The 15,517-nt window shown below is 44.8% G+C and overlaps 2 protein-coding genes across 2 annotated transcripts; both read right to left on the bottom strand.

Moving 5' to 3' along the window:
• Positions 1-3,733: 3,733 nt before the first annotated feature.
• On the bottom strand, positions 3,734-7,000 carry LOC128728579 (probable basic-leucine zipper transcription factor Q). Its single transcript, XM_053822207.1, has 3 exons — positions 6,782-7,000; positions 4,068-4,385; positions 3,734-3,991 (listed from the first exon to the last, which is right to left on the bottom strand). Exons 1-3 carry the CDS (start codon positions 6,998-7,000, stop codon positions 3,734-3,736), a joined length of 795 nt encoding a protein of 264 aa, XP_053678182.1.
• Positions 7,001-13,022: 6,022 nt separating this feature from the next.
• LOC128728828 (pupal cuticle protein G1A) lies at positions 13,023-14,351 on the bottom strand. The gene is made up of 4 exons (XM_053822477.1): positions 14,299-14,351; positions 13,670-13,931; positions 13,348-13,579; positions 13,023-13,275 (listed from the first exon to the last, which is right to left on the bottom strand). The coding sequence occupies exons 1-4, from the start codon at positions 14,308-14,310 to the stop codon at positions 13,191-13,193; spliced, it is 591 nt and encodes a 196-aa protein (XP_053678452.1). The 5' UTR covers positions 14,311-14,351; the 3' UTR covers positions 13,023-13,190.
• Positions 14,352-15,517: the final 1,166 nt, after the last annotated feature.

The raw sequence follows: 15,517 nt of genomic DNA, 5'->3' as shown, positions 1-15,517 counted from the left end.
CTTCAGCGAAAGCCTCGCATTGGTCGCGATAATCCATCCCACGACTGGTTTCGTTCCCGTGTCGGGATTACCGTTTTGTTTCACTTCCATCATCCCTTTAGGACTAACTGCTTGCGATCTGGTCCCTGTTGTTGAAGCACCTGTTGGGAAAACTGAGCCGGAAAAAAGCCGGGAAATCAATTTTAACCGATGTTTTAATTTCGAACGCTTAGCAAGGGAACCGCCAAAAGCAGTCAGAAGATGGACTTTTTTTCTTTCTTTTGTTCAATGCCGTTAAGTCTAGAGGGAAATCGAAGACTCTACCCAGCAGTAGTTTTCTCCCTCGCATCCGTCGCTTGAACCGCCTAATTTTCTTCATCCGACAGCCGGAAACCCCTGCTGTGTGTTTTATTTCCCCACGTTTTATCCTGCCATCCGTTAGTTACTTTCTTAAATTTCCCTCATTCATTCTCGCTCCACGTCTGCGGCGCTTTACGAAAATAATTTAAAAACAGATGTTTGAAACCATCACCTAATCGCCCCCTGCAACGAATGTAAGAAAGCTGTCGGAATTAAGTGTGGAATCAGCGTTCAGTGCAGCACGAAGAAGTGATAGACAATTGAACAAAAGTCGAACACCAACCGGTTCTCGTACCAACGGAACGCAGCTGAGTTCATCGAAAGCGAAATGAACGAATCTGCTCACGAAATGACACACAATGGCCGGTCAATGGTCAGTGGAGAGCTGTCAGGTGCGAGCAACTCTCGGACAGTGGGACATTCAATTATTCAATCCACGGTCGCGCATTGGCACGGAACGGGTTAATCTGGCTGACGGGAACCATGGTACAGTGGAACGAGTGAACAGTGAAATCGAATGATTGGAGAGAGAGTGTTATTAGCCATGGGGAGCACATTCTTTTAGTGGCGCTTTTGCGAACACTCGCAGCAGAAAATGAATTTAACGAGGGCGAGTACTGCACCGTTTCGTTAGGTTGCGTCATGATAGTTTTTGTCTTTTAATGTAAGGTATTTTTTTATAAAACTAGCTTTAATTCTTGTATCTTGGTTAACAATTGACAAACTTTTCCATTGGCTTTTAATGATTCTTGATACAAATTAATAATGTACCTTTCACGATCCATAATAGAGCTTCGTATTCAGCGACCTCAGTAAAGTTAACTTTATAAGCATCCTTTCTAAATTATCTCTCTTATTATATTGCTGGTATTGCAGCAGCAGATCGATGCCTGATTTGTCTCGATCATAGTCTTGAAAATCGCTTTCCCTAGGGATCGGAGGAGGCACGACTCAATCATTCTCTGGTGTCTCTGCCCCAGATGAAGCCGATTGGCAAACTGCCTTAATTCATAACATTGCTCATATTATCATAAAGAGTTTCATTACAAACATATTGCTGCATGACCAACATAAAAAATATTTATAAAATAATGCAAATAAGATATGTGCTTGTTATAAATTAATGATTTTGTCGGTATCAAAATCGGTTTTTGGAACATTTCAAACAACTTTTTTGATTCTGGCGCTTTATATGTCGGTAACCAGATTTTAAAACATTTAAATTTTCTTTTTTATATGTTTTTTTTTTTTAATAACCAATGTTCGTTACAATCAGAGAGACTGTTAATGGTGGTTGAGGCACACCGTAAGGAAGCGCCTTCTATCATTGGATCGAAATAGTCTTGCCAATCACCCGGGATATAATCGGATCTTTGCTCTGTTGTATTTCTACGACTCGAGCAAACCAATCTCGAACACAAACATCGAGAGCCCAGGCTCAACAAGTGCCCCATCTTTGCATCAGCCCGAGGCTGTTTGTAAATAAAAATCTGAGCAGTCTACTTTTATATTGTTTAGTTAATGTTGGTTTGAAAGGTTGTTTAAATAATCATTCGATGGAAACTTGATTTTTGCAGCACTCATTGATGGTTCAGTATGTCATAACAAATTCGAAGCAATTTTAACTCACCTACTGAAACGAATGGTAATTTACATACATGCAATCGTTCCACTGCTTAATTATTTTGCTAGCCTTAGATGTTCTGTGATTTCCCCAGCGATTTATTATTGAAATTAATAGGACGACTCTCAATATGTAGCTTACTATTTACTTATTGAATTTTTGCAATAAAAAATATCGTATTGAACTTATCGCATAGAAAAATGAGAGGATAAAAATCATTTTCATCTATTCATTACATAAACAAAGAAAATCGTGAAAAATCTAAGTGAAAGATTGAGATTTATCTCGCATATAAAGTTAGATAAATATATAGATTTTCTAAATGTGTCTAAACGTTCTAAATGATTTGCTTTATTCTTTTCTAAATAAACTTCAATTAAACAGAGCGTAAATCAATCCCCCTGTTTAGCTTAAACCCCTCTTATCCTGTTAGACCTGTGTCCTGTGTCCTTCCTCTTAGAAAATGAAAATAATAAGAGTGTTTATTTGTTTTGCACTACAAACGAGGCCGCAATTTGAACACATACCAGGCGTTGATTTCTCTAAGTCCTAGATTTAGCAGTCAAAAAAGTGCCACTGCCAACCAAATTCCATCCCAGACTTTCCATCAACAACCATCACCACAACGACGACGACACCTCATCAACTGAGAGCGCCTCCATTTTGTGGCTGCTTTATTTGTCTGTAAGTTAAAAACTCAACACCGAAAAAAAAAACAACTCTCAATCCTCACCTCCCCAGCTGGTGGATGTCTCCGCTCAGGGACTCCCGGGCGTAATTAAAAGAGCAATTTAAGAGCCCTTAGGAAAAGCACCCCATCCGCGCGTACCCAGGGGCTCGATGCTTTTAACTAATAAAATGTGCCATTTGTTCCACCGGTGGGCCGCGTGGGACGCGAAATTCATTATCACCATCATCGCGCATTAAGGGCTCGACCAACCGGCTCGGGCGTAGCTCCGGGCGCTGATTGAGTTTGCCAATAATTGCTTCCCAGGCGCGGTCTTGCCATCTTTAGACTGCCAGAACCGCTTAACCCAACGCCGATTATCTGCTCGTGCCAGTGGAGAAAAAAAAACACCCTTAGAAACCGAAACCCCAAGCGGCCCGATTGGGTCGCTTCGGTGCATCGGAACCTGCTCTTATCGAGCTTCAGGATCTGCAGGACGTTCCAGACCGCAGGAACCGCGCTCAGCCACCGAGGGAGAAGACTTCGGAGATGCTGATGGGTGTTGACAGCTGCGGGGGTTGGGAAATGGTCGACCTTCGACGTGGGATGCTAATTAGATGTGACCGTTAGGGTCGGTTGGTTTACTAAAGCCCGGTCAATTGGGGCGCATAACCTGCTGTGTGTTACTGCGTCGTGCGGTTTTTCGGTTCCTTCGGGAATCCAATCAAATCTTCCTACTGACAGCTGCCCGACTCCTTCCTGGCGGCCGGATCGAGCTGATAGAAGGTGCTATCGTCAGTCCGCTTTACTTTAGGTCACGTCTAGAGCGACTCGAGCCTTGCAAACTTCAAACATACCTACGTAGACGAGCGAGATTCTTCAAACCAATCAAAGACCAATAGTTTGGGTACATTTAAACGTGTTAGAGTCTCTGAAGCTGATACGAACGAACTCCCCAATCAACGCAAGGACTGACCTCCATCATCCTAACCCAATACCAGACATTGATGTTTAATATAAAATGGCGTTTTATTGAACTGTTCGAGCTTCACACAAAGTAAAATACCACACTCCTATTTGCTACAAAAAAAAACCGGGACGTTTCAGAAGTTGTACTTAAGACCGGCACTGCTGAACTTTACTTGCGACACCTCGTTCGAGGGTGAAAAGGCAACACCGATTAACTTTGCAGCTGTTGAGGCATCTGTCGCTGAGTTTCCCTGATGCTGTTGCTGCTGGAAGTGACCTCGCTGTCCGTCTACAGGTTGGTACTGCTGCCCTTTAACCGGTTGTTCCTGTCCAAGATCAGCTTCTGCCCCGGTCGGTTGTTGAGTGTACTCGTACTGCGATTGTGGCTGTGGCTGCGGCAGAAGAATCAGGAGTAGGTAACCCTTTAGTACATTGAACACCTACATGAGATGTGGTCGAGTTACTCACCTGATTTCCGGCTGAGTAGACACTCGCATCCTGAGCGGTTGGGGCAGGCTGTGCACCAAGACCTTGATAGTTGTTCAACTGCTGCATCTGCTGCTGAAGAAGCCGCTGTTGTTGCTGCCGCAGGCGAATGTTCGGGTTGATGTAATTCTCCTGCACGGTGTAGTGTGGCTGGTCTGGGAACTGCGCCACATACCGGTTGAGACTGTCGGGTTGTGGCTGCTGTTGTGCTTGCTGCTGATAATATAGAGGCTGCTGTTGCTGCTGCTGTTGTCGCTGTTGATAAGCTTGTGCCTGGCTACCTATCAAAGATGGCTGCATCTGCTCATAGCGAGAGAGAGAGAAAAGAGTATGTAAGAATTTCATAAAAGTAACATTGAAAAGAACTAAAATAAGGCTCTAGGACAAAAATGGTCCACCTTCTGATCGGTTTGTGGCTTTAAAAAACGCTACAAAAAGTAATGCAAAATTAATTGCACAGAGTAATCGAAATTAAATCCCATTTCTGTGGCTTTATTGACCTTTCCATTGCTTTTCCAGCAATTTCCTCGCACCACTCACACTCGGATTGCAAACCTCGATTACTCGGCTGATTAACTTGACCAATTATGAAATTGCAGCTACAAATGAGCTGAAGGATAAATTAATGTTCACACACGCACACACAAACCAACAAGCATGGCTCCTCATTGGTGGGAGTTTTCATGAAATGCATGACGTATCAATGGGCGGAATGGCGCCCGAAACCGGAAGGAAAATCAACCCCTCGGAACGCAATGGCGCAATCCGACATGCACCAGGGGAAATACTCGAGCTCCAGGGGTTGCAGACATGCATGATATTATTGGAGCATAATTTTGGGTGCACACAACCGGGAAATCAACCAGAAACATTCCCGTAAAATGGAACGAACCGGGATCGTTCATTTCCTGGTCGAGGAAGCACCGTTACCCAACGCATGGAGCGGAAAAAAAAGGATTTTAAATAAACCAGAGCCAGAAGGGCGCGCTTGCAGCATGAAAGACCGAGAAAAAGAAATAGCGCTCCCTAGTGCTGGGGGACAGGCACCTGGCGAAGGGAATGTAGGAAAATCGACAATTTATGCACCGTTGCTAGAGCAACAGGACGCGCATCAGGCGACTGCCAGTTTCGGTTGCAGCAGAATAACGAGACACCCGGTGGTGCATTCCTATTTATTGTACCCGGTTCTCAGTTCCCACTGGCAGCAGCTTGCTACTGGTCTCGGAAAGCTACACTGGAAGCGACGCTAAATGAATGTGCATTTCATTACCGGCTGCAAGATGGCGCCCAACCGGCAGCTGTCAAGTAATGGTGGCGCCATCTTGCAACACAGACGACGCTAGAAGTCAACGAGCTGCAGCGTTCGAGCGGGCAGGATTCGGTAACAGGTGCGAGGAGAGAAAAATCACCGGAAGCTGCGGTACAGGTAGATAAAATTTAAGTAGACACAACCCGCATCCTTTCGCTTCTCTACCTGCTCGGTGAGAACGATCCAGGTTCTTGTTTTACGAGCAACATTCGTGTGGGTTTTTTTTTCTCTTCTCCCTCTCTTTTTTTATGACAATCGATGTTTACTCCTTTTCGTCCTGGCACGAGGAGACGAGATTCTTGAAATCACGCCCGGAACGGTGATGGTGATTTGCAGTGAAGCAGTCAGCAGAAGCTGCTGCACCTGCGGGATCCGCCATCATCGCGAATGCCAATCATTGCTGGTGAAAGGGCACGGGTTTATTTTAATTGAGCTCAAACGGAGCTCATCTGCGATACCGGTAGCAGGTAGTGTGTGATCTTCGGTAGGGCAATTCTACCAATGGTTGGTATTCCGACGCAGTGCCGGCTGTAAGTAATCATAAAATGGAAAGCGGCAAGAAGGATGGAACCGCGGACCTTTGTTCAGGTCAGCTTAGAAAGCATACACATAAAATCAAAAGCTGGATGAAGGACGAAAGCGAGGACTTTTGTGTAGGTCAGGTTAGAGGGATTCTAGGTATCATTAGAGAAAATTCCCCTAATGAAATTTAGACTGATTGCGCTCGCAGGAAAACAACTAGGCGCATCCAATTAGTTTACAAAAATTAAAGAAAATGAGGATCATGAGGATGAGTCTCCATTTAGTTTTATCTTCTAGGTTTTCAACTTGTTCAAATCCTCATACCATATATTCAAAGCCATCACCTGCATATCAAATCACAGATAGAAATGCTACCAACTTTTATTATGTAATTAGATTGATTTCTGGCATGCATTGAAATTTAAACAAATTAAATGCATATTGAAATTTTGCGCAATTATTTACGACAAAAAAATCTGAAACAATTTTCATTCAAATACGCAATATAAAGCTTTTTTAGTGCATGTCCTAAAAATCCCTATTTAATGGTTTTCATAATGCGAACTGCAACACATTTACTGGATTCGTCAACGCATCTTTGAAAGAATGTATCAAACGTCGTTCTAGTTGCGCATTAACTCATCCATCAATATCGAGACTTTCATTAAACATATCACGAACATTCGGTGAAGAAAAATCACACAGAAATAACGCGATTTACATGAATATCGAAGAAACTAATACCCCGTTTGAATAGGACGTAAGCCTGGCAAAGACATGCAGCATCCGTGACCGTCATGATTCGAGCACGTGAACGAACATTTGAATTCTCCACCAAACATACAGCAGCTGAGCAGCCTCTTACCAGCGTGTTCGGAAGCTGCTGTTGCTGCTGCAGCAGCGCCCCGTGTGGTTGATTGCCGAAATAGCGCGTAAACGTTTGCTGGAAGGCGGGCAGCTTGATCGAGAAGCTGTTCTGCGAGGGATCATTGTGAAATGACAGCTGACCGAGCGTTCCACCAGCCAGAGCCAACAACGCCACCAGCACTTGGTAGCGACATTGCCACACGTTGACAGTCGACATACTGCTGAGACACTACTACTGACAGCTACTAATACGAAACGCGGCGGGAAACGATGTCAACAGCACACCACGTGCGGCTAAAGAGACACCAAACGTCACTTGATCACTGCACCGAACTGAGCTTCGAGCCGGTACCGGTGGGTGATTAAATACAGACCAAACCTTTTTCCACCTCCATCGGGCAGTGCTACACCTAGAGAAGGGTAGCTAGCAGTTGGGAGCATCTTCACCCGGGCGGGTGAAAAGAAAAGCGAACCTACCTATCGTGGGCGTTTCAGAACCGGTGAAATGCCAAGGTGTGCACGTTCGGGTTCGTTCGACATGATTTCCGGCTCGTTAATACAATTTTAATTTGATTCGGTTCGATTCGGGCCTTCCAACATCGTCTCACGACCCTGCCGGACCGGAATCCTGGGATTGTTGATCTTTTTCTCTTTCTTCTTTTGGTCGTTTTCTTGCTTTCAGTTGCTGGGAACAAAATAAAAAGGCAAGAAAAAAACCCAAAAACCTCGACCAGAGCACATTGACGAAGGGGCGTTGTCGTTTGAGAAGGTTTAAAATTCACCACCCGACTCGTGCCGTGCGTGTGTGTGTGTGTGTGTGCTTTTTATTATTTTACTTTTTTTCTCTCCCTCACACTCACTTTTCCTCCTCCCCCACCGTTATGTTGCCACGCGCGAGTACGTGACTGAGTTTCGGCAATCGAAAATTTAACCGTCAACTCCATCGCCTGAGGATGGGCACTAAAAAGAAAAAATGCACACACACAAAAAAAAAGAAAAAAAAACCCCACCCAGCTGGGACCCGGGAGGTGTGCGGCCTAATCTGCCCTTCCGCTTTCCGTTCGGCCACCCAACCCCAGCCAAAGGCGATGATCGATCAGGCGAAACTTTCACCGGCACGGTGGCAAAAAATCATAAGCCAGGTCAGAGAAAGAAAAAAGAAACGAAAAGGGATTTATATTATTTTATTTTTTCGCCTCGGCCGGAAGCCCGGTCGGTGTGGCTCCCGCATGATGAATCCGTAATCGCTGCGCAATGTTGGCGCGAAACGGGGCGGCCACGGCGTAAAGATGCCAACCGAAAGGAGGCGCATTGGTTTGCATTTAAATTTGCACACACCAAACACCGCGAGGTTCTTGGTTCCTCGGTCAGCTGTGGCTACAGCAGCAGATGCTCTCGGAATTGGCAAACCCCGTACGGTTTCACTTTCACCCGCCAGGGGGCGCTCCCGGTGAGGTGGAGTGAAGTAATCCTTTGCAAATTTAATGCCCACCGAGAAGCGGGGATGAGAACAGCCATGTCGGGGGGTTCTTTTGCATAATTTACGCACCATCGGTGGAAGGACGAGCCCTTTTCCGTTGATGCAAAGGAGACGGCGTCCTTTAAAAGGGCGCCATCTGATGGGTGACGGTGGATGTTAGGGGTTTTTTTTTTGGGGGGGATGAATGGCAAGGACGATGATGTTTACCCCTGTACCAAAAAAAAGAGGGCGATAATTTGTTCATCATCCAGCAACAACCAACGCTGATCGCACACAGACTCGCTTCTCTACTCATACGTCGACGTCGGTCGTACGTTCAATAGATCGTTTGTAGATTTTGTGCACTTGACTACACGTCGTTTAATAAGGCTTTAGTCACGCGTGTTTGGGAAACAACTGCAGCAGGGATGGCTGGTGTCGATGGCAAAAACACATTTCATTTAAATTTCGAATGTAATCGAAAATGTTTGCAATAATGAGTACAAACACCAGGAAACGTAAATCGAAACCTTTCTTACAGTGGATTCAACTGAATATAATTTGTACTAATCAATAAAGTGAATGTATTATTTTATTGTCAAAAAACCAATTAAAATGCTTTAACGAAACGAAGCAATATTCTTGTCACTTTGAGGAACACGTGCGTAGATTTGAGACCATAAATCATACGGTATTTTATCATATAATTATATGACAGATAATCCGGATGTATGCAAAAGCTGGACACCGGAATAATGTAAAAACATTATCTTCTTCTTAAGTGGCTCAAAAACTTGTGTACGATCAAGATCTGTCTTGATAATTTAAGGCTTTCTATCTCTTGAAGTATTCTCGTAGCTGGATAGTCAGTCTTACGTGCAGGAGAGGCTCAGTTGAGATTCAAAAATAAATAAATATATAAATAAACTGTTCTAAAAAGCCATCCTCCTGATAACACTCATATCTAGGATGGGATATTGAAGCAAAGGCAACAATGATGTTACTCCACTTGTTTCTTTCCGTAGCAGCCATTTCATTCAATCAACGAACGTCTCCTCTGATGGAGTATCAGAAAATGATAAATGCACTTGCAAATTAGATCAATGCACTTCTTTTAAATCGAAAATATTACTCCGTACTTCGGTGGGAGCTTTAAATGGGGAGAGAAATTTAATAAGTTTCTTTTAAGATACCTGGATGTTACTTATCAACCTACATATTAAAAAAATGCTCAATTTTCTTATAAAACAAGACTCAAGCAGTCAGGAAAAACGATACTTCGAAATATAATTTTATTTGTTCTTTTACAGACATAGCGCAACCATCCTGACCAAGATCTGTTTTAAAGATTTTAATGGTTTTATATTCCATAGCCAAGCTACTCGCTACTTCGCTCTTATGCGTCCAATGTCAAGCTCATCATTCACATTTAAATTCAACATTGTCGTTCGTGCAGTGCAATGTTTGATAAGCATCTCTGGTGATGCTGCCGTGGCTGATGATACTGAGTAATATGATGTTTAATATGCATCATCAGTGCTCTCGGAAATTCTACGCTAGTAGTCTCTTGCTGACGTGTTATCTTCACCGGTGTTGTGCTATCACTGATAACTCTATAATTGCATACTTTGAAGGCAAACATCCGAGAATAAACACGATGTATTCCGATACAGGACAGATGCCTTTAGAAACCTGATCAACAAAATTATGCCGAGATATAAAATCATGCTTTACTACTTCGCTTTGTAGCTAATCGTTTTCGATCGTTTCAGGATTTTTCTTGCTTCAAACAACTATCCTTGAAATTATTCAATTTTCTCATGTGGCAGTTTTATGCAGGCGTAAAATATGAATCTTACTATCTGAATATAAATGACTACATTTATCAGAAATAAGACGATTTTTCGTGCAACATAGAGTCAAATCTGTTATGTCGAATATGTATGAAATAAATCTTGCGAAACTAAAAGCGATTGAGTGTGTGTTAGTATGTTTTAATAAAAAAATTCTCGAAAAGGAGGTTTCGTTCAGCTGGGAAAATGACATCAAAAATGTAATACAGTTTTTGTTGTTACACGTTTTCAAAAAATGTGTTACGTAACCGTGGAACATCTGTTAGCTGTAATTTGAAATTTATCGGCTGTTTTCTTACTTTTCCCACGATCAACTGTGAATAGAATCTACTATGTTCTATCCTGTAATTCATCCAATATTCAGTAGAAGATACCATAAACATCATCAAATGAAGTTTTCACGCTTCGTTCCGCATATTATTGTTTGCATTTTAAAAACTTTGTAGAAAAACAAGCTTCCATGAAGCAATGGCATCGATCAACCGTCGAAACTTTGTCATCTACCTTTCATTCACATTGACACTCTCATTGACTATGGATTAGTATAGTTTTTCCTCGAAATTCACATGTTGTAAAAAGCGCAGTGGTAATCATTTGTTGAATTGTAATAGTTTGATTTTAAAAAATGCATGCTTGTGTACTTACAGGACTGTGCTTAATACTGTAGCAAGTTAACGATATTAAATTTCAAATTGACTAAATTAACATAGCTTGCGTTGTACGATGAAATGATATTCTTAAGCTTTAAAAGTGATTTATTTTTTGCTGTACTTGTGAATGCATAATTGTGTATAAACATCAGTTCAGCATCACAAAAGTGTACATTTCTTGGTGCACATCATTGCATGCATCAGAATGAATAAATTGTTTTCGTTTGGCACCGATGGACAGCTTCCAACACACAACGCTGCCCAATGATATCAACTTTCAGGATGTAAGTCTGTCATGCAATTCTGCCAGTTAAATCATGTTCAATAATGAATCAGTTGGAAAGTGAGATGAAACCAACCTGTCTAAAAAAACATACCAAACTGGAATTTAAAACATTGAAACACACTGACAAAGAAACCTTTTTGTTTGGAAATTCCTAAAGGGTTCGTTAATATGATAATCGAGTTTCTATTGGAAGTACAACACGCCATTAACGTTGCATGTGTTACGATAAACAATAGGCTACGTTCCTCACAAAGTATCGCGCTCTACAGAAAGCGGTACTGTAAAATGAAATTTGAGAAATTATTTTTTTACCTCCCATTACCTGATAGTATCATGAGTCAATAAATTGCGGTAGTATCATGAGACAGTTTTACAATAATTCACGGTTTCGGAGCAAATCAGAATATTCAATACATTACTATGTTAAAATTACGAATATTTGCATTAACTTTCACCATAAAAATGGTAGCAAAATAAGAGAAGCCTATAGCTTATTGCAACAGCTCACTAAAATGAGGAAAAATTACGGGGAAAATTTAAAACTACAGGGAATATTTTAAAATCACGAGGTAAACGCCTGCACGGGGTTAACACTGATGTATCTGAACAAAAAAAGCTTTATATTCGGATAAATTAATAAAATATCGTAAATATCGATGGAAAGTAGTTCTCATGAGAAATATATTAACATTTTCTCATGCCAAATACCGAAAGCTATTGAGGCAGAAATTTAATCACACACCTGATGCTACTGCATTAACATAGCGGTCACCCTCTATCGGTTGATAGAACCGAAACCCTCACAGGACCCTTTTGCGAACCATCTGCGGTCAGTTGGCTCCCCACAATTGCGCACTTTTCCGATGCTTGGTCGTGAGCTCGAGCGTGTCCTTTCTTCCCCCCCAAACATTGAAGCGGCGCAGATGTCAACGATATTTTCACCGAATGTGATTAAATTTCAGCTCTCTCCCAAACGCTCGTGCACTGTTGGCGTTCGTTCAGCTTGTGCCGCGCATAAAATTAGCTTGAAGTGAACAACTTTCCCACGGGCACCCACGGACCAAATGGAATTAAACTGCTCTGCGTCGTTGGCCGCAGTCGCGCGGTTTTTGGTGGGTTTTCTCTAAATCGCAGAGGACCTTTTTTTCGTACTTTTGCTTGTTTCGAAGCTCTCATACCACCACTGGGTCGAATGTTCCATAACTGCAGCGTTTGTTGGTTGGGTGGGTGTAAATATGGGGTTGGAAGCGAACAAAAAAAAATATTTAAAAAAAAAAATCCACCCCATTACGAGCCGAACATTGCGGTTGCGAAGGTCAAGAGAGCAATTTTGGGTGCGGGATGTTCGTCTTTTTTGTGTTCTTCTTCTTCCCCACGCTCGACGGCCCCAGGCGTTTGGATCCTGATCTTGTAAAGGTCCCTTTTCCACCACACAGTGCTCTTTTTTTGTTGCTTTGCCTTACTTTCGTCCGCACCTTTACACATTATTGCGAGCTGTCAATGGAGATTTCGGTGTTCGGTTCGGTTGGTACCGGTGGCTTTCCACGGTGCCGTCAAAACGAGGCAAATTTCCCGTCCTTCATCGTTTGCGTTATTTAATCAGCGGTGTTCGAGTGTCAACGTTGCCCCACCACTTGCAAGCAGTTCCCAGAGCCTTCGTTTAGCGCGGTCAACGGTGGTTAAACTTGACTGACAGAGCGCTCCCAAGAGTGAGACCCCAATTCCGGTGCTGGACGTGTTCGGATGAGGATGAAAGCTTTCACTTTCCGTTCTGCTTGTCGGCAGGCTTTTCTTCCCCTCTATAGGCAGTGGGTGGAACGTTTCGGATTGGATGCTCCTGGCGAGAAATTCACGCCTACGCCTTCACCAATGAAAGCCCGCCAAAAAACGCGATTGAGAGATTCCTTACGCCCGTGGCGCCCTCTACCGGCGCGACTTGGCATTTATTCATGCTCGGCCCTTTTTCTCGTCGGCTCGTTCATATGCGGGGATCAAAGTACTTAGTATCTAAACTGCTGCTAGCTGCTGTGAGTGAGTGTGTGACTGTTGATGATAAACCTATCGTTACTGCCAGTGCCAGTGGCATCTCGTTGTTTCGGCTCAGTTCGGCATCAGTCCGGGGGGTTTGTGTCTGGATAGTACACACGAGGCATAGCCACTTACCAGGCGTAGCTGGCACCGAGTCCGGCGAACTGCACGACCGAACCTCCGTGCACAGCGGCTACAGGAGCGGCCAACGGAGCCCTTGGGAGTGCAGAAGTACAAAGAACGATGCGATAAGTCGACAGATGATGACACCCAACACCTAGTACTTACTTGTAGGCAAGCGGGGCAGCAAGACCAGCGGGGTAGGCGGCCTTAACGATCGGGGCGTGGGCAGCGTAGTGGACGGCCGGGGCGGCGTAGTGAGCGGCAGCTGGGTAGTGGACAGCTGGGGCGGCGTAGTGAGCGGCAGCTGGGTAGTGGACGGCCGGGGCGGCGTAGTGGGCAGCGGCAGGGTAGTGGACAGCCGGGGCGGCGTAGTGGGCAGCAGCCGGGTAGTGGGCAGCTGTTCAAACGACAAGGATACCGCGTTTACTGAAGAATACCTTCACAGCTCCAAACCCGATAGTACTGCTGCAGGTGTACTAGCACTTACCGTAGGCTGGGGCGGCGTACTTAACAGCTGGGGCGTAGGCGTAACCATCGTTGCTCAGGCGCGAGCTGTGCACACGCACCGACGAGTGTGCGGAGTCGACGGCCTTAGAGTACTGCGACAGGACATTCTGACCGTACAGACCCTTGACGGTGTGCTCGTGCGAGGCTCCAACCGAGTGGTAGTCGACGCTTGGGGCGGCGATGGAGTAGGCAGCTGGTCCACCGGCGCTGACGGCGGCGACGAGAGCGGCAAGGATGACGAACTGAGCAGAGAGGTGATCGGAGAAGGTTAGAATACCTCAGATGACAGGACATTGAAATTGCTGCCTGTAAGCTACTGAACACTTTGGATCTTATATCTTCTTCCATCTTCTTGGACCTAAGTTATTGCTTAGAACCATTACATCCAGGTACTTGGTAAACTTTAATATCTAACGAAATCCAAGACGTATTGCTAGAGCTCAAATACTTCGATAGCCTGGTAAACTACGTTGACACTTTGGATCTTGGACGTTGCGAGTCTCACACAATTTCCAAAATTAGCGGCAACACTTTGGTGGTTTAAAAAGTCAAGAACAACCGCCGCAATTCGCGCAATAGATCACCCAACGATCGTTCTGGATCGCTTACCTTGAATGCCATTGTTTGCTGTGGTGAGCAGTGCGTTGGTCGGAGTTGATTGGAGTTGATTGGAGGCTGCTAGCGTACTGATGCTGCCAAACCTCGCAGCCAGCCGCTTTTATACACCTCGACGATTCGCGGTACGGTCGCCTTCACGCCAGCCAATCCGCTAGATCTCATCGCCCGAAATCCCACCAACCTCCACCGGTTATCACAGACCTCGTCGCGCGACGAAACGCGTTCTCAGCCCTCGATGCCAGACGGAGAGCAAGAACTTATCTAAGCACTCGCACCAAACCACCCTAAACACGTTCACTTTCATTCCAGGCGACAACGCACCGACATCAGCAGAGGTTGTTAAGCCCGCAAGGCAACGCCTCTACGCAACGCACACGCAATGCGACCGTTGCTGAGGGCGTGCCGGAGCCCAGAGACCCGGCGTGTAGAGGTCAAACGGCGCGTGGCCAAAACCGGCTCCAAGCCGGCGCAATTGCACACACCGGTCCGAAATTGCACTCGAGCGCCGGTTGATGCACGTTCACTTTGCACACGAGGCGCGGGCCGCGAAAAGTGCACCGACAAAGTGCACGTGCAGCGGATACCGAAGGGGCCGCACCCTGGTTGGGCCAGAGCGTCCTAAGTAGGTCATCCCCGGTTTCGCTGGATCGTGGTACCGATTCACCGTATCAGGCTGGCACCCGTCACCGATTGCTTGAGTTGGTGGCACAAAAATGGGGAGAACAAAAAACAACACCTCCCCGAACATGCCCATTTTAGGACGTCGGCTGATAAGCGTGCGATGTGCTTCATGCTACTCACCGCAAGAGGGCGCCCTGCGGAAGGTCACATTCTAGGCCGCTTCTTGACCCAACTTGCCGGTATTAGCATCCGTCCATAAATCATGCGGCGTACTTTCACTTTTAAATGCCTGCCCTATCAACGTGTGGTCGGTTCTGATTGTTGATTTATTTATTTTCCACGCGGGGTTTCTTTTTTTTGCATCTTTCATTTTGAGCAGAAGTTTTTTCTTTTGTTGTTGTCGCTCGCCCTACGCCCGTTGAGTGTCATTTGTTTATTCATGGCTCATACATTCGCACCCGTTAGCGAATGATAAATCACGCCGAAATCCGACTGGCCATATAAATATTAAAATCACCCACCCACACACACCCACTGGTAATCGATGGTGAGCCGCAATCGCGAGAACCAAAAGTGGTATAAAGCGTCC

Source organism: Anopheles nili, chromosome X (genome assembly GCF_943737925.1).
Source record: "Anopheles nili chromosome X, idAnoNiliSN_F5_01, whole genome shotgun sequence".
In the NCBI taxonomy this organism is placed as follows: domain Eukaryota; kingdom Metazoa; phylum Arthropoda; class Insecta; order Diptera; family Culicidae; genus Anopheles; species Anopheles nili.
The sequence above is the reverse complement of the archived record's forward strand: the minus strand, read 5'-3'. Positions and strand labels throughout refer to the sequence as shown.